The 24,595-nt window shown below is 36.2% G+C and overlaps 1 protein-coding gene across 1 annotated transcript; it reads left to right on the forward strand.

Annotated features, from left to right (window-relative positions):
• Nucleotides 1-81: 81 nt before the first annotated feature.
• On the forward strand, nt 82-24,230 carry FUBP1 (far upstream element binding protein 1). The gene is made up of 22 exons (XM_054165693.1): nt 82-315; nt 1,519-1,609; nt 2,603-2,665; nt 3,518-3,556; nt 3,911-3,950; nt 4,728-4,777; nt 4,869-4,940; nt 5,219-5,276; nt 6,690-6,852; nt 6,931-7,029; nt 7,113-7,214; nt 7,874-7,976; nt 8,061-8,161; nt 8,726-8,867; nt 10,029-10,189; nt 10,786-10,940; nt 11,028-11,107; nt 13,807-13,935; nt 14,576-14,650; nt 18,918-19,063; nt 20,669-21,678; nt 22,634-24,230. Exons 1-21 carry the CDS (start codon nt 202-204, stop codon nt 20,705-20,707), a joined length of 2,022 nt encoding a protein of 673 aa, XP_054021668.1. The 5' UTR covers nt 82-201; the 3' UTR covers nt 20,708-21,678; nt 22,634-24,230.
• Nucleotides 24,231-24,595: the final 365 nt, after the last annotated feature.

Below are 24,595 nucleotides of genomic sequence, written 5' to 3' on the forward strand. Positions count from 1 at the left end.
AGCCGAAACGCCGCGAGCTTTCTTCATCGTTCTCCAGCACCCCAATGAAATCTCGCTCCTAGTCTCGCGAGGTTACGATGCTATCTCTCCCCCCTCCCAGAGCACGATGCCGCGCAGGAATGTGAAAGGCTCCCGCCAGCCGCCATTTTCTTTCTTTCTTGGCAGGCAGCGAGTGGGGCAGGAAGCGGTGGCTGAGCGACTATGGCGGACTATTCCACGGTGCCCCCTCCTGCTTCGGGCGCGCCCGGGGGAGGCGGCGGTGGAGGTGGAGGAGTGAACGATGCCTTTAAAGACGCGCTGCAGAGGGCTAGGCAGGTGTGTGTGTGTAAACGTGGCTGTGCCAAATCAATGGGTCCTCAGGTCCTAGGGCCTGGAGGGAGTTGCTGACCAGGCCGCGGCGCCTAAGCTGCGGCAGAAGTTAGCGGGCTGCACGCTGGCGACGCTCGGCTATGGGGAAGCTTGAAGAGGGGGGCCTCTCAGCTACATAGGTATTTATGAGGAGATGGGGGAGCTTTGCCCAGGATCCTCATCCTGTTCCGCGCACCCCTTGGTGAGGGCCCTCGCCTCTTGCCATTCTTCCTCGGGCGGTGAAAGGTTTTAACAGTGAATCCTCGACTCTTCGCTTCGCCATTGCCCGCCTGCAGGCTGGGCACACACAGTACCCCATGTCGGCCCGGAGTGATCCTCTCCATCGCGAGATGGTGGAGTTGAGGGGAGCGGTGGTGCGGGGTCCCTGATGCCGGCCTCTGGGGAGGCAAAATCTCGGCCAGTGATTGTTGGCGCGCCCCGTTACCGATAACGCGGCATTTTGTTGGGCCTCTCGGGCGGCAGAGAGACGGAAGGGAGGGCGGCTCCACAGCGCGCGGCCCGTATTGTGTTCCCTGAGGCGCCCTCGGTGCCCGCTAACCTGTTCAGACCGGTTGGGAGGTGCTGCGGCCTGCGAAGCGAAGGCGGCGAGGGCTGTCTAAAGAAATCGTTTATGCTTGAGTTTTATTTGTAGTTTTTGTGCTCCACGGGCGATGTTTTCGTTGGTATTCGGGCGAAACTTTTGTTTTGTCTGGCAATAGCTCATCTCAGTTTTGTCAGTGTTTGAAGACCCGAAGTGGTTGGGACTGCTAAGGTTTGAAATAGTTTTAGTGGTCAGGTCCTTTGTGAGATACCCCGTAGTGTTTCCTGAAGGATGCGTAAAAAAAGAAAAGCCGGTTTTAGAAAAAAATGCCTGGTATTCGAAGGGCAGAGTTGGTTGGGGTTTTTTTAGGCAATCAAGGAAATATAGGAAGCTTTGCTGTCGAAGAATTAGCACAAGTCTTGAACACAGATAAAAATTTCTATGAATAAAACTGTTTCTAACATTTTTCTGCTTACTTGGGAACGTTTTAATATACGTTGTGTAAATAAAAATCATTTAGAAGACCTCGCGATGGAGGGACGACTGAACTATGTTTACTTTATTATGTGGTGATGTTTGCTTTTGTGTTGTTTTTTTTTTTTTACTCCAAATATCTGCGTTTTGTTTAGATTGCAGCAAAAATTGGAGGAGATGCTGGCACATCAATGAATTCAAATGACTACGGTTATGGAGGACAAAAAAGACCTCTTGAGGATGGAGGTATGCACTCTTTACTAGCTGTATTCTGTATTTATTTTTATTGAGTATGGTCACGGTGCTAGAGAGATTGCAGGTGATACTTTTGTTTCTAGGTGATTTTTTTTTTCCCATAGAACAGCATAAAAACATTTTATTCCCTTTATAGATCATGACATGCTTTTTCATGTTCAGTTTAATGGGGAAATTTCTTCTAAACCATTGTGCTCTAAACTGAATGTAAGACTCTTCTAAAGTATTTTAAACATGGTTTAAATGCTATAGAGAGGAAAACGTATGCCGGGGAGGGGGAGTAGGCAGATAAATTCACAATTGAGACACACTTGGCACAGGTTTGTTATTTGTTGTGTAGAACAAATTGTTGTGTAAAACTGATTACTGTTTCCAAGTTACAGTTAGAGTAGGAAGTGCTCGCTCCTTTAATTTGACTGTTTCATATGCTTTATTACTGCACCGTTTCAAATGAAAGTATTAATGCATTTCATTGTAAAAGCATAGGACTTTAAAAAAAGACGGGAAGTAAATTTCCTACCTTGTAGACACTTTCGTGTAGTCTAATATTTAAACCTATAGCATGTGTGAAATATAAGACCATACTTAAATCTTCGAACTTGTTACAGCTTTTTGGATTTGCCTTATACTGCAGTACTTTTCCTGAAATGTATGTTGTCATCTGTCTCTTACTAAGCAGTCAGTTCGAGCTTAACAGGGTTTGGTATGTTTAATATACACACAAAATCCTGGCTAAATTGTGGAAAGAAATCTGAACTTGTTGAAATGTTCTCATACGTCTCATAAACGAGCAATGCCTTTTTTCCTTTAAGTAGGTTGAAACTCAGTCTACAGAATGTAACTAAGGCTTTATATCAGGAGTTCTTGTGTCCTGTAATAAAGGTTTTTTTTTTTCCTATTAAAGGTGAGGTTTTTAATATACAAAAATGAGCTAATGATGCTTCAGATGATATATGTAATGTATTCTTTTTATTTTATGTGTAGATGGCTCTTGGACAAGTCCGAGCAGTACAACACACTGGGAGGGAATGCCCTCTCCTTTTAAAGGCAGGAATTTTTATTTATTACCTGTGTTTAGTATGTAAACATGACATAAACTAGTGGATCTTTCTGGATTGACACAAATATTTCTTGGAATGGAATATGTGTCTGAGTTTTTGCTGCACATAAATTATGGTGGTTCATATAACCTTGATTTTGGGGTGGGAAGGAAGCATCTGAAATCAGTCTTTTCAGATACAGGGTAATTATGCCTTTCAGTCCTTTACTGTACAGAAAGGATTTGGATGGTAGTGATGTAGTTGCTCTGAATCTGCTTTTTTTTTGAAGTTTTATGCTATGAAATGCTTGATATTTGGATAGGAATTTCATATCAACATTCAGATTGGGATTGCATTGCCATGTGATACTGTTGTATTTTCAGATGTTTGATCTAGATTTGTGGTCATTGTCAGAATTTGTGTTGTTTTTTTAAGTCATTGATTTTTTTGGTATGGATTTGATTTTTTTTTTTTTTTCTTTTTTACTATAGAAGCATCATTAGCTTGAGCAACCAACAGAGATAAACTTTGTTCCTTGTATTAGTTAAGTTTCAGTGACCGGCTATCTTATGAGCAATCTACAGCGTGTTCTGAAAACTGCCTTTTCTTAAGCTACTGAATAGATATATGGAAAAATCTTAACATCTTTTCAGCTATACTAACCAAGTGCTGAGTGTTTGTGAGATTCTTTCTTTTATTCAGATGATCAGCTCCCTGAATTGGAGGAAAAAAAAAAAAAAGGGGGGGAAAAATAAAAGGGGGGACTAAAATACACTGGAAAGTTACAGTTCGCACTAAAAGGTGTAAACAGTTCCTGAATTTCTTGGCAAAAAAAATTTTTAAAATCTTAATTTTGCAGATCAACCAGATGCTAAGAAAGTTGCTCCTCAGAATGACTGTAAGTAATTTTTATTTTGTTGGCAAAAAAAAACCCCAAACCTTACCAAGTGTACCATTGTCAGAACAAGAATTTGAAACTGTTCTGGTAGGTGATATTTGAACCAGTAAGACCAAAAGCATGTTGGGAGGGATCATCTCTTATTTTCTTGGGGCAGTGTGAATCTGCTTTGTGAAACTGTCGGTGTTGTCAGCAACAATTAGGAATCGTTTTAGTTGCTTTTAAATCTTTTCCTAGTGCTTCTTAAAAAGTCAACTTGGATGGAAGTTAGTACAATTAAGTTTTATCATCAGGGGAAGAGATTGGTTGTTATATTACTTTTTAAAATTCAATTTTAACAATATCTGTTTGTAGCTTTTGGAAATCAGCTACCACCGATGCATCAACAACAGAGGTAAGAGTTACACCTACATCTTCTGTAGAGTTTTCCTGTTGACTGAAAGCAGTTTCAAGAATTTTTTCCGTGGTGATGTCAATGTATAAACAATCTGTATTTGTGTGATTCATTGAAATTTAGCTTCAGCAGGTCCCAATCCAAACACTTAAAATGCATTTACTTTGCTGTCTTTTTCTTCCTGTTCTCAGCCTAGACTGAACATAAGGCATAAATGAAAAACACATTGCTGTTTTTTGCTATTTGAACCTATGTAGCATAACCAGAGGTTGGAAGCAGATCTGAATGGGAAAGGGTTGATGCTGTCTAAAAAAACCCCAAACCATCAAGCAACCCAACCAAAAACCCTGAACAACTAATGAATTTCTAAACAAGATAATAATTAAGACTTAAATCAGTATGTTGCTAGGTTGGCTGTGTCATGAATTTCTTCCTTAAACAACCATATCAAACTATTACTCTTATGCTTTGGCTAGTTTTGGTAGATGAGATGTTGAAACTAGGGTATTTTCAGCATGCTTCAGTGGATATGCAGGTGAAACTTAAAATGCTACATCGGCCTTTTGTGTAGGCAATTTTAGATCCATTCATCTTGAACTTTTTGTAGTAATTGTTAGCTTACTTAGTACTGTGGTTGCGTAATGGCTTCTAATGGGAGGCAATGAAGCAAGGGCAATTGGAGGGGAACTAGCTTTCTGTATTTGAATGGGAGAATACTTATCAATTAAGTGCCAGTTTGGTCTCTGACTGTTACCTTCTGTTTAACATTCTCTGTAGGTCTGTGATGACAGAGGAGTACAAAGTTCCCGATGGGATGGTTGGATTCAGTAAGTAGTATGGTGTGGTGTTGTAGAACAGTGAGGGATGTTAGCAGAGGCTGTTAATACAAATAATATTTCTATATTTTTTTCCTCCAAGTAATTGGCAGAGGTGGAGAACAGATCTCACGCATACAGCAAGAGTCTGGCTGTAAAATACAGATTGCACCTGGTAACTATTCATGGAGTTTTTTTTGTTCTTTATTTTGCTGGGTTTTTTGGTAGAAGGTTCAGAAGGCTGGTCATTGAAGCTAATTGCCTGAACATTCATTTAAGGTATTAATGTTTTGTGCTAATCGCAATTAACATGGTCTAAAGATATGCAGAATGTTTCGATGCACTGGTTGTTCCACTTAAGTGAAATTCCAGTGGTTTGCATATTATTTTTAACCTCACAATCTCTTTCTGACTTAACACTGCTGTTAAATTGGTTTTATTTTATGACCATAGATAGTGGAGGCCTGCCTGAAAGATCATGTATGCTAACTGGAACACCAGAGTCTGTTCAGTGAGTAAACCAAATTCCATATATTCATATTTTGCTGTGCAATGCAGTGCATTTCTAAGATTTAAATGTAATGTCTAGATAGTATGATTGCAATACTGTTTATCCTCTATTGAAGAGGCAGTCTGACTGGAGTTCATTGTATATGTAAGAAGAAAGTTCCAGAACCTGCAGTCAGATCTCTCAGCATACTGTAAAGACAAAAATATGGAACTTAACTTTTTCAAGTCCAAATCTTACTGTAGGTAATACTTACCTAATCATGCACTGGTTTCAGCTTGAGAAATACGTGAATGTATAATAAAAAGAAATGTATGCAGAAAAGGAATTCTTTACTAAACATTAATTGGAAGGTCACAGGGAAAATGTGGAAAATCATTAGTGTGAGAGTGGGTGTTACTCAAAACCTAGCCTAGAGTTCTTAAATGTCTTTGGTATAAATTAATGTATAGTGAAAGTTACACAAATTATGTTTCTGTAATGCCTATCAGCAAAGTTAACTTTTGCCTTCCTGTATTCAGTGAAGACAATAATAGCAATGAATATGGGTGTATTTGTCACACAGTAATGGCTTGAGAATCAACTTACCTTTGCTTTGCTAGGAAAGATCTGAAGAGTGGGAATGCTTGGTTCATGTTCATGAAGTAATGAATTTTCTTTATTGTGCTCACATCGGAGGAAGAGTTTGTAACTGATGTTAGCACTGTAATTGTGACTTTAAATGCTGGCAGCTGACTTACATGCATGGTGAAAATACACTTGCTTTTGTCCACTACTTCGGTAAAGGTTGCAAACACAAATGTTCTTTAACAAGCTGAATCAAGCAGCAGCTATGGTAGTACTTAGTGTTAAAACTAGGTCTGTTCTACAGTCTTGATTTGTTTTTGTTTGGTTTTTTTAATCCTCCTCCTCCCCCCTCCTTTTTATTTAACGTATATCTGCTTTTAAGATTGGCCGTTAGTAGAATAAGTACAGTCATATGAGAAGTTCTGAATTACTTCTGAAATTAACCAAAGTTCAAAAAAGTTTTTTGTATGGCGATTTTCAATTTATTTTTAATGCATTAAAACCAGTAAATTGTGACCATTTCAAATCTTCTAATAGACTTGGATTTTAATTAATAAATTACAAGATTGCCATCTTTTGGTCTGAATTAAGGTTTGATCAATGTAACTATATTCACAGATGATGGTCGTGTTTGAGGAGCTAAGAGGCACCTTTCATATTCTGACATTGGGGTCTTTTACCGCATTATCTTGAAACTAATTTCTTAAGTTACTGTTACAGATTTACTGAGTTTGCCTTATATGTCTTAGCACTGCAGAAACTTTGCAAGTAAAAAAATGAAAATTTCCAAACAAGCAGGCAAGTGTTACTTGTAGGAGTGTTTTTATAAATGTATATATTCCTTCACAGATCAGCAAAAAGATTACTTGATCAGATAGTTGAAAAGGGAAGGCCTGCACCTGGCTTTCATCATGGTGATGGACCTGGAAATGCAGTCCAAGAAATTATGATTCCAGCAAGTAAAGCAGGATTAGTTATTGGAAAAGGTGGAGAGACAATTAAACAATTACAGGTATATATGTATCTTTTTTTAAAATATGTGATAATACTGAATTTGGATTTGTGTATTGACCTCCATTTTGTCAAATAGGAACGGGCAGGTGTCAAAATGGTTATGATTCAAGATGGTCCACAGAACACTGGTGCAGATAAGCCCCTTAGGATAACTGGAGACCCTTACAAAGTTCAGGTAAGGAGTCCTTCAGAATTCAGAGCATTTTAAAATCTGTTCTTAGGTTGCAGTACCTAAATGAACTTTTGTTCTCCTTTTAGCAAGCCAAGGAAATGGTGCTGGAGTTAATTCGTGATCAAGGTGGCTTTAGAGAGGTGCGCAACGAATATGGGTCAAGAATAGGAGGAAATGAAGGGATAGACGTAAGCATGGTTGAAAAACTTGTTAACTGTATTTTGAGTTGTTAACATTAAAACGTTGAGATGGGTAATACCTCTGAAAGCTCTTAATCAGATTCCAAAAGTGGTTGTGGCGTGTAAGTATTAGTTGATCATTGCTGAATTTATAACTTCAAATGGTGTGTAGTATTCACTTTGTTACCAGCAGTTTTGAACAGTTACAACTAGCTGGAGTTTTTTTATCAAATAAGTAAGTTTGATGGCTAAGAATATAATGTCATTATAGAGATTAGTTTGGCCTTTATAGGAGGATGTTTAAGTCTGCCTGTTATGCAAGTCATGATCTTATAACTGTTCATCAGAGGTGAAGCTGAAAGTGTCTTCTGCAGTGTGCACTTCAGACTTACCAGAGCTTTTGTTTAATTTTGAGAAGTGTGGTACCTGCTGGAATTGCTGTCGCTGTGGCAACTTGTTGTGCATAGCATCTCTTTCTTTAAGATACTTGAATGCAGTATTTGCTAGGTTTATATCTTGATACTAAAAATTTCACACTTCAAAAAGCCTGAAGTGGCATAGAGCTGGCCCTAGTTTGCTATTCTAATATGTGACCCTTTAATTGTATGAATTTGATAGGAATATTTGCATCATCAACATCCTGAATATTTTTTTTTCCTCCCTTAAAGGTTCCAATACCACGATTTGCTGTGGGTATTGTAATAGGAAGAAATGGAGAGATGATAAAAAAGATTCAAAATGATGCTGGTGTTAGGATCCAATTTAAGCCAGGTTGGTAATACGTCCATAAATTTCTGTGAATTGAGTGTAAATTTACTGGATTACATATACTGGAATAGTTCATTTTTATTCCAGATGATGGAACAACACCAGATAGAATAGCCCAAATCACAGGGCCTCCTGACAGATGTCAACATGCTGCAGAAATTATTACAGATCTCCTTCGAAGTGTTCAGGTTGAGTAATACGTTGTTTACCGTTTACAATCTCCTGCCTGACTTTTAGAAAGATTTAAAATTCTAAAAACGGGTGTGAAACTAAAGAAAATAATTTAGTGGTGTAATCTGAATCTCCTTCAAAGTTCAGTCTGTAATGTGAATGTTTTCTCTACACTTTTTTGCAAGTGTGAGGATTCAAAGTCATGGCATTTCTTGGATCTGACCAGTTCTAGAGCTGCTTCTTTTGCTGTCCTGTATTAATAGCTTTCAGTTGTAATTGATGTTTAAAAGGTGGTTTAAATGCTTACTCTGAGATGAGCCCCACAGCTGCATTTACAGAAGGCATATGAACTCTGTCTTTGTACATGAAATTTTCTGCTTTCGTCTATGTATTTTTCATCTTTCATACGCATAGTTGTACAGAATATTTTCTAAAACTTAATTCATGTCTTCTGGAAAAGAGAGTACTTTATCTAGAGTATATTTTTTTCATTAGCAAACTGTGATGCAAACAGTTTGCATTAATAATTTGTTCAGTCATTTTCATGGAACATGCTAATTTACTATACGTTTTCTTTTTAGGCTGGTAACCCTGGTGGACCAGGACCTGGTGGTCGAGGAAGGGGTAGAGGCCAAGGCAACTGGAACATGGGGCCTCCTGGTGGATTACAGGAATTCAACTTTATTGTTCCTACTGGCAAAACTGGATTAATCATTGGCAAAGGCAATGTATTTTTTATATAAATATATATATGTGTGTATATCTGGTGAAAAACCTCTCAGCTTTTCTATTTGTGCAATTAAGCCATACTAGCGAGATGTTTCAAGAGAAGCCTCTGCGAATCAAACAATCTAGTACTACGAAATCGTAACTGTAATATTTTTACATTTTCCTCACCAAAACAAATACTCCAATAGTTAAAAGTCAAGAACCAGCCAATATATATAATACCTCTTTTAAAGTACTGAGTTACATCAGTAGTGTTTGGTAGAATTTTTTTTTTTGTTTTGTTTTGATGATGCATCTGATTTATTTGCATTTTATATCTCTATTGACACTGATTAGCCTTGTGTTACTGCATCTGTAACTCATTTTCTTCTATTCCAGTGAAGATACTTTACAGTAGAATGCTTTAACAATTTCTTGGCTATGTTTTTATGAAAATAACTACTCTTCAAATAATTCTGTTTTTAAAATACTTTACTGCCTCTAAATTAAATGCTTGGCTTATGTTGATCTGTTTTGTAATGTGTAATAGGCTGACATAATTCAATTTATGACCTGGAAGGCTGACTTACTCTTCTTATTTCATTTTAAATACCAAATGTATTGAAAACTTGGTGCTGGCTAATGATACAAGTAACTTCTCAGGCTCCTGTAAGAGGAGGAGCTGTTTTAGGGACCTTAACTTCCTGGGTTTAGTGTACTGCAAAATATGTGGCCTTTGCCATCTAGTAGCTTCTGTGGTGGCTTGTTGGTTTTGTTTGTTTGTTTGTTGGTGGTTTTTTGTTGTGGTGTTTTGTTTGGTTGGTTTTTTTAAACATCTCTGCTTGCCTACTGCTTTGTATGGAGGTTGTGCTTTAGTAATATTATCTTAGATGAATAGATAAAAAAACAATGTTGTAGGAATTCTTTGCTGTTCTTTGAGTAACAGTATAGTGGTCTTTGGAAATAATTTCTTTTTGCTTATTTACTGTAGTCAAAGCTCTATATTAAGCTGAGGAGGCTTTAATAAATTTTTTTTAAGAAATCATCTTGTGTGGCTTACAGAATAGGTGTCTTTGACTTCTCTACTGTTAGCTTCTGTGCAGTTGACTTTCTCTAATTTGTATCTTACTGTTTTCACTTTAATGCTTGTTATAAAAGCTGTGTGTTGCATTGTAGGTGGCGAGACTATTAAAAGCATAAGCCAACAGTCTGGTGCTAGGATAGAACTTCAAAGAAATCCTCCACCCAATGCGGATCCAAACATGAAGATGTTTACTATCCGTGGAACACCCCAGCAAATAGATTATGCAAGACAGCTTATAGAAGAAAAGATTGGAGTGAGTGTTTAAGTGTGTTTCAGTTTACTATAACTAAACAGAATAGGATTCTAATAGTCTTTTGTGTAGACTTTTCATTTCACTTCCAAATTAGTTGATCAGATGGTAATCTGATTAACACATGGTAATACATGGCAATCTGGGTTTAAAGTAATACAAACATAACTTGATATAGCAAAAGAAGCAAGAACTTGAAATGTCAAGAAGCAGTTGGTTACTTCAATGTAATACTTTGATCTGTTTTTGATCACTTTGTGTATAATGAAAAATGTGACAACTTTAAAGATCCTTGATACTCAAAGCTGCTAAACTGTATAGTTTTTCAATCTTGATGTGTTTTAGGTGGAGTTTTAATCCAAGTTTGCATTCTTTATTTTCACTGCACTTCTGTTTGCATATATATCCATGTAATCAACTTTACTGTCTGGTTTTTGTACCTGATTCTGCAAACATTTAATTAGCACAATTTGCCAGATTTAGATTATTTTGAAACACTGATTTGATTTAATGCAACTTGTGGAAAAACCCAAACTTCTAAACTGCTAAAAAATTGAGACCTTGAAGGTTTGTGTTCACCTGTGTGCTGTTGTTTACAGGGTCCAGTAAATCCATTGGGTCCACCTGTTCCCCATGGACCCCATGGTGTTGTTCCTGGCCCACATGGACCTCCTGGGCCACCAGGTCCTGGTGCTCCTATGGGACCATATAACCCAGCTCCTTATAATCCAGGGCCTCCTGGCCCTGCACCTCAGTAAGTACTCCTTCAGCTATTTCCTTTTTTGTAGGGTGAACCTGGGGCTGGCTTTTTATTGTATGTGTATTTCTTGGTCTTTTGTAGTGGTCCTCCAGCTCCCTATGCTCCACAAGGATGGGGAAATGCATATCCACACTGGCAGCCACCAAATCCACCAGATCCTGGTAAGAAGTGTCACAGTTGTACTGTGGTATGGATTTGCTTTGAGTCTGTCCATTTTGTCCTTGGAAGTATATACATTGAAAATTCATTTGTGTTATGCTGGTAAATCTGAATCTGAAAAAGGTCCTGTTCTTCTGTCTTTTCTTTACTGATTATCACTTTACGTATGTTTTATACTTTGTATGCATTGTTTGTGAGGTGTTGAAAAATTCAGTTGCTGGAATATGCTTCTTTATTAAACATTCCTAATATTGCATCCTAATTTATGACACTTTTTGTAAGACCCTTTGTTAACTGATTTTTTTTTTTTTCCTTCTTATGATTCTTTAGTGTGCTTTCTTTCCCTTCCAGTGAATGACAGTTTACAATCTCGCTGATCCTGACTTTACATAGTTTATGCTATATCATAGATCTAGCTTTTGTTAACCTGTGTGAGGATTGCTTCTCAGACAAATGTGTTCTGATACAAATGTATTTTCTTCATCCTGTTCTGAGGAATAGAACTTAAAACTGAGCTGTTGTTAATACAGTAAAACTAGTTAGGGTTGTATATTCTGAGCTTTTGCTGATAGTAGTTGTGTTTTTTTTCTTCTGAAACTTATCTTTGTAGAATGTTTCCTCTGTTTCTGTTTGTCTTTGTCAAGACCAGGAGTTTTTTCTTAGTTGCAACTTCCTAGAGTTCTAGTATCCTGCTTTTCTTTAAGTTCCATCCTTTGATTGTACTAGAGCATATGGGAAAACCGAACTGCAGTCACAGAAGGCATGGTAAGGCTAGATGCTTGAGTCACTTAAACCTCATTTATTAGAGAGATCTTCTGCAGAACTTCAACCAGTTTCAATTTTATTTTTGTAATAAATGGTAAAAATGTTTTTCTGATAGCTAGTGGTCCTCACACAAGTTTCACTAGTAAAATAGGGGAGGGTTTTGGAGAACATGACAATCCAGAATCTAAGTTCTCTTCATGTTCCGGTCTCGTATGTCCTTTCTTGGCAAAAAACAGTTTCTGGTTTCCATTCTCAAACTTCTATAAAAGATAACTCTGCATGCATTCAATTTGGTGCTTTTAAATGCCTATTGTCATTATTTAAAAGGAGAATTATTCAAAGTGACTTGCCTTGAAGTCTCAGCATACTAAGTGTGTCATATAATCCAAACTGCTGCAAACTTTATATGATTTTTGGATTTTAAAAAATAATTTGTTGATAAAGATCTCTACGAAAACTGGCAAATAACTTGATGTCATTTTGATAATTTTTATAATGCTTTTTATTTTTGATGAATACTCGTAATGAAGTTTTCCTTTATGCAGTTGAAGTTGATGTTTCTTGGGTAGCATTTATTTGGATGAGTTTTGTACAGATTTTCATGTAGTTGCTTATTTCAGTGTAACAAATGGGTTATTTTAGTCTTTTTTTTCAGAAGTGCATTCTCCAGAACCATGCTCTCCTCTTGTCATGTGAAAGTGGAGCTAGTTACTACAGTCAGATTTCTTTGGAAATTCAATGAATCCTACTCTGTTCTTCTATTCTAGAGAAGTAGCTACTAAGGGGAAGGAGGGGGGGAAATGGAGCAATGGCTTATTTGATATTTGCAGGTAACCTTAGAATATAGTACTTGTTAGTTTAAATCCACTATTGTTGATAGAAGCAGTGTAATTTAAAAAGGAAACTGTTTTGTTGTTTTCCATATGCTTAAAATCTGTATTTTAAGTGGTTAGATCTTACTAATGCTAAATCAAATACTATAAAAAATTGTCTAGATTTTTCTCTCCCTGAATGCCTTTTTTTCGGTTGTGTGGTTGTTTTTTGTTGGTTTTTTTTCCCCTCTTCAGTTAGTCACTGCCTTACCTGTTTTGTGTTTGGTATGGAATATACTTGCATTCCCATGTATTTTAAACTATCAGTTGTGTCTGTATCCTTCTGTGAAGTTCCTCAGCTGACCACATTTATTTGCAGATACTGTTTTTTTTCTTTTAAGGATGCAAATAATGTTAAAGGATGACAGTTGTGTTACAGAGCATTACCTTCTCTAGTAGTAGATTTGCAGGGTTTGTGCATTGCCAGTGCAGTAATGTAATCAATCTTTGTGCCATTCCTAAAGGCTGTGTGTGTGAAATGGAGAAGTAATACTCTAGGGAGCAGCGTTGTTGGCCTGCCTAGCTGTAGTTAAAAATAAGGGAAGCATATAGATAGCTGCAGAAGATGCAAACGTTGCTATTATTTGTTATACTAAAAATCTGTAAGTAGTGATGCTTTATAGTCATGTATGGGATTTCAGGTTCTTAAAATACTTTGTGTTTCTATATTTTACTGCTACTGTAAACTTTGACCAACAAACACTGCAAATGCCGAGTAAGATCTGTATTGTTCTGTTTCAGAAATGGATTTGGCATGCCTCCTCCACCTGTGCAAGTGTCATTAGTGTGAGGTTACAATGAAAGTAAAACCACTGAAACTGTTTGGTGCATTTTAGAGTTGTTGCTACCATTTAGTAGCTTGACTGTTGAACAGAAAGAGATATTCAAGTTTATTTAACCACACTTAAAAATCAGTAAATTACATTGTAGTAGTAAGGCTACAGTAAGGTTTTCGGTTTAGATGAGCTTTCTTTGGAGGAAAATGCGAGTGCTTAGAACAGGGTTAATTGAGGACAGCATTCTGTTCATGTTGCTTTTCTAAATGCTTGCATTTTGTTTCATAGGTAAGCCAGGAACAGATCCCAACTCAGCGGCTTGGGCAGCTTATTATGCTCACTACTATCAGCAGCAAGCACAGCCACCACCTGCAGCCCCTCCTGGTGGGCCAGCTACAACCCAAACTAATGGACAAGGTAGCTGTGTAGTAAAATGATACATTTCTCATTCCTGGGAGTATAGATAATCACAATAGTTTTTATTGTCTTCAAATATTGAGTAAATTTGATGTAGCTGGTTTTCTTGGAAAACTCTTGCTTATAGCCTTCAATATTGCTTTTCTTGATTTCAACAGTAATAAGATAATGAATTTATTTATCTTGAAATATACTCTGAAGATAATTTTGCTGCAATTAGGGCTGACTTAATTACATCTACATAGTGAAGGCAGTCATAAGTGAAAATGGAATGAGGCTGACTGTGTTACTTGCTTACACAGTACCATCACTTCCGATGAGTTTAGGACAATGGCAGTTGTAGTTTTCTGTTATATAAGCACAGTAATTATACTAATACGAGACTGATCACTTAAATTCTAGGTAGTACTTTGTACTAAGTGGAGTGCCATTTCCTGAATCTTGAAAACTTGCTGAACACTTCAAACATATTTTACTGATTGTTTATATTAGTAGTTTGTACCATGTAGATTTATGGTATCAGGTTTGAGTGCCACTATTTGAGATTATTACTGAAAAATACAGCTGATTACTTGTAAATAGCTCAATATATGAAACAAAATCCACCAGTTTTATTTTGACTATTTTTAATGAAATTCAGGAGATCAACCAAATCCAGCACCAGCAGGGCAGGTTGACTATACAAAGGCCTGGGAGGAATACTACAAAAAAATGGGTATGTTTGCATGTTTGTTTTGTTGTTGCATAGTAGAATGTTTTTAAGAGAGTTCTGTATATCATTGTATAACTTCCCTCCCTTAAAAAAAAATCCAAACTAAAAATGTACTAGAAAAGTTTGTGTTTCTTCTGAGCCATATACTACTAAAGGCCCTGAATCCTTCAGAAAAACAGACTTAATTTGTGGTGTTTCTCTTCTTTGGTAGTTCTTCCTTAATGCTCTTCAGATTACGCATTTGTTTGTTTTGTTGTGTTTTCTTTTGAAATTTGCATTCTGGGTCCCAAGTTATTACAGCATCGGTGGTTACGGCATCATAACTAGCTCACTTTTATCATGCACATTTTAAATAGTACTTGCTTTGGAGCACCTAAGAGCTGTGTTTAACTTGCAGGTTATGTGTTGTGGCTATGTTTTTTTTTTTTTCCCAAAAATATTTTGCTTGAGCTGACTTAGGAATCAGAAGTTTATTTGCTGGTTTATGATTTCATCAATTGCTAAATAAGGAAGGAAAATGTCAACTTGATGCATTGCCAGAAGGTGCTTTAAATAATTGGAATGTCTTGTAGGCCAGTGTTTTATCCATAGTATCATCTTGTGGATATTGTAGTTGGTGTAGCTTTGTATCTTGAGGACTAGTGGGCTTTCAGATTACTTGGGAAGGCATAACTACCTTTATTTTGGCACAGTGTAAGTGATTAAAATGAAACAGGAAAAATATAATCATGAGTTACTTCGAGAATTGTGTATCAGATTAAAAATTGCAGCAGATACTCCAAACGTGATGTTTAAGATGTGATGGGCCTTTCCATTTTCCCTTTTCTTGTTTCACTTAACTACTCTCTTTCAATTTACTGTCTCTCTTAGTTCAGCTCACATAGATCAGTGCAAAGTTCTGGAGTTTTTCACTGTGTTTTTAAGAATAAGGAAGCTTGTTGGCAGGGGATCTTCCATCTTTCTAATTTACTATTCCTGGAAAGCAGTGTCTGGGTTGCACTAGTATTGTATTTTTTTCTAATTAAGTTCTAGTAATAAAGTGTTGGAATAGAATGTCTGGCAGCAAGCCCAGTGTGAATCAAAAAAAATGTAGACATTGGAAGATGTAAAAAATCCAGAGTTAAAAAACAGAACAGCGCTTCTGATCCTCATTTCTTTGTCTAGTTCAAGTTGAGTTGGCCTGAAGGAGAACTTCTCATATCCCTACCTGTATAACTTCACTGTATAAATCATGAGAATTTTTTTTGCTTCTTCAGCATGTTGAAAATCTTGATGGAAGATACCATTTATCTTACGATACACAAAAAGAGGAAGAACTGAACAAGTTGAAGGGCAGAGAATTCACCGAAGTTGATTTAGTACTAAAAGGAAGTGTTTTCTCACACCTCCTTAACAGCAGTGTTAAGTAGTAGAAAATCTGAGGAACAGGAAAGTTGCCCACCAACAGGTTTATGAGGTCTCCAAGCTCTCATACAATGACTGCCATTTGTGCTTAGAGTACTCTAATGCTTCTGTTTGCATTAACTTATGCCAAAAGGGGAAGGTAGGTATTACAAGTCACTCACTCTCTGACTCTTTCAGATTTTTCACAACACAAGTAATTACACAAACCATTGTTTTGGAGGACTGAACTGAAACTTGGGTGCTTTCTGAGCTCAAGCAGTTTTATTTTTGCTAGTGAAGAAAATTACTTTGGTAATGTGAAAGTACTGTGCTGAACAAGTTGGATATGATACTACAGTTGGTGTTCATAATTTTCTTACGCAGTAGTTTACCTTTTGAGGACATAATGATGCTACTATCTTTTATGTGAGATAGGGCATTTTTATTTTTCCTTACAAGAGTTGAAATAAAGATTTGCATAATGTCCCTAAAAATCTCCCAAGGATAACAGTTCCCTCTAAATGTGAAGTCAAATTTCAGCAAATGATCCTCAGCACTGTAGGCAGGTAAGAGAACAAATAAAATTTTCTTTCACTAGAACCACTCTTGGCAATTTGAGTAGTGGAAGAACTGTAGTCTTCTGGCATTTTCTTACCTTTCACATTAAGAAAGGCTGTTTGTTTGTATTTTCTTTGTTAGTGTTCACAGTTGAATCGGGACATTAATCAGCATGTGCTGTTTCAGAACAGTTCTGTGCTCTGAAAGGGAGTTCTGACTAAACATGAACTTAAAGTGTAGGATGAGAATTGCCTGCAGTACTTAGTAGGGGAATTAAGCAGGTAAAACACTCCTCTGATTTTTTTACTAACTGGACAGAAGTCCAGTTTGACATCTTTGAGTAGATGTTAAACTTCTGTATTGGATTTATTATTTGAATTGCAGCACTGCCATGGGATAGCTGACTGAATACCTTCTATGTGACATTTAGCTGTGGTGATAGCTGAGACACAGTAAATGATTTAAAAATCAATAGTGAATTTGCAAAACCTGTATCTTGGGATAATTTGTATAAGCATATTAAAGATCTTTTTTATTAAAATAATTATCAGAGGTATAAATTGTAAGTTGTGGTAAAGTATAAACTGTAAAGTGTTCCTTTTTTTTATGATAACAATTGCTTTACAATATGACCAAAAAATTATGAAGGGTTTTATGTGCGGGTTTGGGTTTTCTGGTTGGTTGGTTTGTGTGGGGTTTTTATGTATTTACAGTGCAAGCTGGAAAACACTGTAAGCTGTATAGAAGGTTGAGAATTGGAAGATTGTATTTGGAAGATGCTCAGGATAGTGCCTTACCAAATATTACGATGATCAGGCTCATACCTAATGGTTTTTGAGAAGATTAGTAGAGTACACACACATGGGGAATGTGGTGTTCTTCCTGTGAACTTACGGTTTAAAAAAAACAAACCTGAACCAACAAACTCAACCTTATATCTGACACCTACAAAATATTAGAGTCTTTGATACTCGTGTTCCCCAGAAGGTTACTCAGTGGTCCTGAATCCATATAAAAGGCTGAGGTATTCTCAGATAGGATTTAAAGCTTTAGCTATTGTCTCTTGGAAGCTACCCCTTTTTTTGATAGCAAACCAGAAGATTTGGTGAATGTAGGTTTGTACAGGGTGCAGACTTGCATTTTACTTGGATTTATTAGATGTGGTTGGATGTGCATTTTGGTTTTGTTCATGTTTCCTAGTATTTTAGAAAAAAGGGGGTGCATTTTATGTAGTCTTAATTCTTTTAAACATTTCATTTGTTAAAAAAAATTTTAAGAACAGAACAGGAAAATGCCACATCACAATAGTAATAGTTATGGTTTGGAAGTTCAAGAATCTTACAATTAAGCACTCCATATAAAAACCCTTCTATTATGTACAAGTGTGAGGACAGATGATGGGACGGTGTTCTGCTTGTGGTCAGGCATGTTGTGCATTGGTAACTGCAAAGGCACCTATCAGATAAAAAAAAATTGTGAAGATAGTCATAATAAGTGGAGTGTTTGATGCTTCTGAAATAAGGGAAAAGAAGAAAATACATCTATGACAAACCTTTCAAAGGAAGAGCACGAATGAGGTCCTCAAATTGACTCTCATTTTGGGCGTGGTTGTGGGTTTGGGTTTGTTTGCGTGATGTTTTTATTTTGTTATTTTGACATGCTGAAGAGTCCATATGTATTGTAGAGGGTTTTAAGCTGCAAGTTTATTTTGTTGGAAGCACTACTATATCTCAGTTGTAGATCTGGGCAAGTGTGCGTAAGTGCACGCTATTTCTAGAAGACAGACTTATGCAGAGGTTAGAAGGGGAAGTTTGAGGACTGTATTCTGTGGTGGAGTAAGTGCTTACAAAAATCAACGCTCTTTTTGAAAACAAATCTGCAGTAACATAGCAGTAGCATTAAAGATGTGGAAATTAGAGGATTTTGATAAATTTGCATCTGATAAATTAATGCATGCAGTCTGTACAGTAAGATGAAGTCACTTTATTACAAAAAGTAATATCCTCTATTGATCAGTATTTAAATGCTGCCACTTGTTCAGATCAGTGTAGGTTCACAGGATTTAAAGATTTTTGCTCTGGAACTTGATTCAAGAGAGAGGGAAAAAAAATCTTTACTGTTCCTTAGTTTTGTTATACCTGGGGATCATCGTATTAAAGTAGGAGGCTGAGTGGTTAGCTGAAGAAAGCCACCGCAAGATTATTCAGAAGGAATATTATTCACAGGAATATTGCAAGAAGCTATGTGATGCTTTTTAGGCAGTGTGCTTTTTTGAAATTTTCTCATTTCTATTGCAACAGAATAGCTGTATGTTTTTAATTATTTGTAGGTCAAGCAGTTCCTGCCCCTGCTGGGGCTCCTCCAGGTGGTCAACCAGATTACAGTGCGGCATGGGCAGAGTACTACAGGCAACAGGCAGCGTATTACGCCCAGACAAGTCCACAGGGAATGCCACAACATCCTCCAGCACCACAGGTATAAAGTTTTTGTTTTCTGGCTGGCTTCCATTTCAGTGGTTTATAGAAATTTATTTTTTTTTGCATGTCTCCTGCTTTGTTACCTGTGGAGTATGCATCTCTCTCCTTTTTTTCTTTTCTTTTTTTTTTTTTTCCCTAGCAAAGTAACTATGAGTATAATTAATAGATGACTTTGTTTACCTGATAACTTGAGTTCTGTATATATCCATGTTTGGTGATTATGTTTGTATGTTTTGTTTTGGTTTGGTGTTGTTTTGTTTTTTAAAAAAGAAAGAAAAAACTTTCTCCTCCTAGGGTTTTGAAAACCATGCAAGAAGCCACCACCATTTACATTAACCAATTTTTCTTTCTTAAAGGCTTCACTCCTGAGTTAGCTCGATTTGAAGGATTTTCTTTAACATTTTGTGTATCTCTTATGTATCTCTTCTGCACAGGGCCAATAATAAGAAGTGGACAATACAGTATTTGCTTCATTGTGTGGGGGAAAAAACCTTTGTTAAATGTATGGATGCAGACGCCTTGATGAAGATCTTAATTTTGTTTGGTTAAAAAAATAGTGGTTTTGAAAATGTACAAAATATCTATCACTACTGATAGGAGGTAATATTTCTGTGTAGAAATGAAAAATGGTTTGTTTTTAGTATTAGTGTAGATGTACACATTCCAGCAAATGTATTTGCAATTATGTGGTCAATGCTTTGTGATATAAATGTACTTTTTCAATGTATACTTTATCACTTTTAAAATGCCTGTTTTGTGCTTTACAATAAATAATATGAAACCTCCTGTGTCGGTAAGTTGGATATTTGGGTATATAAAGAATTAGAGGATTGGTTTGCAACGCTGAATCAAGGTACCTGTACACAAATTAGATGATTTTTGTTTTTATCCCTATGAAACTTTTTGCTGAGTTTAAAAACCTGTCGTTAGCATGTTTTTTCCCCCCCTCTTCCAGAATAGTTGTAGGTGGAGGATCTCTTTCATTCATTGTATTTTGCTGCCTAGCACCAGTAATCTTGATACTTTAATTTTCTTTCTATTTGATTAAAATTGCATGTGTTTGAGAGAGTGATCTTTTGGCATACTTCCATTGCATTAACAGTGAAATTTCCTTTTATACATGACCACTGTTTCAGACCTGTGCAGCTGCTATAACAGATAACTTTTATTCTCAACTGAAAAACTGTTCCTGCATAACTATTTTATGGAAATTTTTTTTCACACTACTTAAATTTCATTTTAAGTGTAATGTGCTTAAGCCTCCAGTTTAAAGTAGTACACTTCAAAATTCAGTTTAGAAAAGTCAATGTGGTATGCATAGTAGTAGAAAAATTGCATCTGTCCTTAAAACGCTGTTTTGTTTGAGTGGTGGGAGTGGTTGAGAACTTCCTGTAGAGCAGATAACTTCTGTTTGTCAGTACTCAAGTATTTGAATCAATTGACTTTTTTTTTTTTTATCTATACTTGAAACTTATTGCTCTGATGCTCATACTAAAAACCTGATTCATTTGAAATCCTGTGTTTGCTCTTTGCATATATATTGGCTCTTTGCATATATTAGACTACATGCAATACAGTCTTGTCTTGCCATTGTCTGTTGAAGTGCAGGTTTGATCCAGCCAGTATAGAACTAGCTCTGTAGGGGTGAGGAGGACTGTGCTGTGTATCATCCTTGATTGTTCCTTCAAGGAGCATTGCACTGTAAGTACATCAGAATGACAAATTGATGAACTGCAACAGTATCTTTTTGTCAATGTTCCACATAATGAAAATGCCATACTTGTGTGACTATTATGTTGGAATACAGTGCTGGTATCTTAGGAAATCATAAATGCTTCTTAATTCAGAAACATAGGTTTGTGTATACATACATATACATAATAAGAGCTTTGTGGGTAAGTATTTCTGAAACGTTTAGCAGGAGCTAAAGAAAATCATGTTTCTGTTTATCTGAGCAATAGGGGGTTTTCCATTAGTACTCCTGAGAGAGCTGTATCATTGAGTGTTTTTAAAGTATGCATATTGTAACATTGAAGTCGTTGGAACTACTTGTTAGACAGAAGTTGTCTTTGTCTTCAGATAGTATGCAGCTATGTAGTGATGTAGGTATGTTTTTAAATATAAATGTTACTTGCTTTATCTTTTGGAACGCCATATTGTTGCTTTGAGAGAATACTTTTTTTAGGGTGGCTGCACAGAGAAGTAAAAATTAAGGCTTGAAAATTGAAGTAGTTTATTCAGGTAATTAGCAATATATGTTTTGTGCTGTAGAAATGGAAGGAATTATTTTTATCCCTTTTAAAATTAGGAATTATTCTGGTAGCTTAAGAAAGGCTAGGATAGCTTTTACTATCTTTAGTGTAGGGTATGAAGTTTAATAGTTTGGATATTTTGCATGAAGTTTGTAGATAACCTTATAGAATGGTGCATTTATTATGTACTAAACTGAGCAAAATTAAATTCACTGGATTCTCTTATTCACAAAATGGAGGCTGTTGATTTTGATTCATTTAAGGTATAAAATCTTTATTAATTGCAAACAGTGCAATTATTTATACTTCACAGTGCCTTCCCAGACCTTCCACCTTAGGTTCTGCTGCAAAAAAGCAACAGGTAAGCACAACCTAAGGAAGTATATAAATTAATCTATTTCAGTACATTAATGTTGTCCCTGTGAGATCTTTGTGGTTGTGTATTGAAAAGCAATCTGCTGCTTCCCCAAATGCATTGTAACTCACGGTTCCATTTCAGTGGAAAGTCTTTAACTTTTTAAGCAACTGTCTATATTTCTAGGTAAATATGTAATTTTTTTATACTTTTTTTTTAAGAGCTAAGTAGATTGCAGTAATTAAACCTGATCAGAATACGTCATTTTTGGTTTTCTTTGAGTAGCTAATTGTTGCAATAAAAGAATCGAAACCTTTTAAAATATGCAGGAATTACTTTGGTTAGAAACGTCAACAGCCTTCACAAATGTTTTTTTATATTAGGGCACTATTCCCATGCAAACCCATAAAACCTGAATATAAAGAATGTGACTTGTTGTTATCATTGAACTTGATAACTTGTCTTACAGTATATTAGTGGAATTTTTAGATAACTTAGTTTCCTTATTCATACTTGACATGGTAGGAAAAGAGATTCTGGAGTTTCACAGCTTAGGTTGCTCTAACTGAAAAAGCATGTGCACCAATTAAATTGTTAACAGTATAGCAAATAATATTTTACTCATAGCAGTCAGTATATCCTGTTTCTTGATACTTTAACTGAATTGCTGTATATTTTGATAGTTCAAAATGTTTGTATGTCTTACAGATGGTCTGGTACAGGTTTTTGGTTCTGGGTTTTGTGTTGTGTGTTTGTTTGGGTTCTTTTTGTTTTGTTGGGGTTTGGGTTTGGTTTTTGTTTGTTTTTTTGTTGTTGTTTTTTTAGCTTAAAGTAAAGCAGCATCTATTTGGGTTTTTGTTGATTATCCTGTTTCTGAAATGTGCTGCTCCTCTTTCAAAAGTCCTTCTTACCTGTACCACAAAGAAATATTCAAAAATCCTGCCTTCATTTTCACACACAGTGCTGAAGATGCTGCAAGCACCAAATCATAGCTCATAGAATCAGGTCCTGAGATAGTTACTACCAGTAAAGAGGAATCCTTTGAGTGTATGCCATTGGTGAGCCGATGAGCATGGACCATAGAAGGGCTCCATGTAGAAGGTAAAATTGGCAAAAAACATAACAGATTTGAAATGTATCCCATACATAATGGTGTAGGGTATTTTTTTTTTTGTCTTGATCACTTCTCATTCTTTAAAGTATTATTTGTTTGACCATAAATGTTCCATAATCTGTTAAGTTTTTAAAACTGTGATTTATTAATATAAACCATCTATTTTAACTTACATTCTTCTAAATAGCCAAGCTTAGATATGTTCAAATTTTGAACTAATAGTTGTGCTTCAGTTTTTCAAGCCACTTATTTCATCTGTAGTTTGATATATAACTTCATTTTTGATGTGAGAAAAGGTTAGGTGTGTACCACTTGGATTTTGATACTGTGAATTTAGTGTTGGGGTGAGTCATTTGTTCACTTCTTTTTACATGATACTTTTGTCTTCAACTGTTGTTCAGTATCTTAAGTCTTTCAGTTATACATTTAGTCAGTGGGAGGAGATAGAGAAGAAAAAGCTAGTTCATTGGGATGTTGCTAGTTTGTGGAAGATGAGATGTTCCTGTGTTGCGTTTGTGGTGTATTGACCTACAGGTTTCTCACTGCTGGGCTACAGGCATGTTATTTTGTGCTAAGCATAGTGTTTATTTTTCAACTCTTACTCTCCAAACTCATGGCTCGTAGTGGAAGAGAAAATAGATTTGCGTTTCTCTGATTCAAAATGTGATGTACTTCTTTCAAATGTTTTCTGCTCTTTCCTCCCCCCACACACACCCCTTAGAGTCTTAGAAATAAAATAGAACGTGAAGAGTACAAAAAGTTTAAAAAAGAAGCATAATGTTTGAAGTAGGAAAAAAGGTTTTGTATCCCTTTCTGCAGCCTGTACTTTAATAGGACATGAAACAAAATGTCAGGTGGATAATCTTCAGTCTAGCATGATCGTAAGTCATCTATAAGCTGTTCAGGTAGACAGGATCATTATTCATTTGCACAGCCTATCTTTTTATTAGTGGCATTTTATTGGATGATAGAAACTGTTTCTCCTCTGTGCTTTTCCAGTTTTTAAGTTTTCCATTGCATGCTAGAAGCTTTTTATTTCACATTCTTCTGGAAGCGTGGGGAGGAAGGGAGGACTAGGCTTTTCAGAAAGCATACAGTTGACAGGATTCCCTCTTACTTAGTAATAGCTTATACAACTCTTACATATGCACAAATATTTCTTTTGCGTGCATGTGAAATGCCTTTTCGTCCTGAGAAAAGTGTTCTCTGCAGAAACTACCCGTGTGTAAAAAGAAGATTGGCTTTTAAAGGCAACTGTGATGGGAACAGTGTCTTAGGGAGATGCAGCTTGGACTTGAGGTAAATTGAATGCTTTACACAAATGTGGTTTTGAGCTTGCATTGACATTGTATGTAATATGGGTTCACGTTAACTGTATAATGTTTTTTGTATGGTTTTTCTCAATAAATGTAAACCAATGGATAATAATAGCAATGTTTTGGTCTCTTTTGTTTCTATCTTTGCCTTCACTAATTTCAAGTAATGGCTTCAGAGGAAAGGTATCTCATTAAATAGTACTGTGAATAAACATCAACCACATGAAGTGAGGTATTATATGGCTATTAGGATGTTCATTCAAAACATGCAGTTTACTACCTTTTTTCCAAGATGCTTCTGAATTTGTACTCATTGAGGCAAAAGTGGCATCCAGTAAGTTAACTTACAGAGCAGAGTCACCATGTTCAACCACAGGAAAATTTGTTTTGGAAATGACTGCATAAATCTGATTTGCTGCAGCTTACCTTCTCTTTGTTAAAGCTTACACATGTAAATTTGAATTTAAAATACAATGATTGTTTGTAAAATTAC

The sequence above is a fragment of the Dryobates pubescens genome, chromosome 11 (genome assembly GCF_014839835.1).
Source record: "Dryobates pubescens isolate bDryPub1 chromosome 11, bDryPub1.pri, whole genome shotgun sequence".
In the NCBI taxonomy this organism is placed as follows: domain Eukaryota; kingdom Metazoa; phylum Chordata; class Aves; order Piciformes; family Picidae; genus Dryobates; species Dryobates pubescens.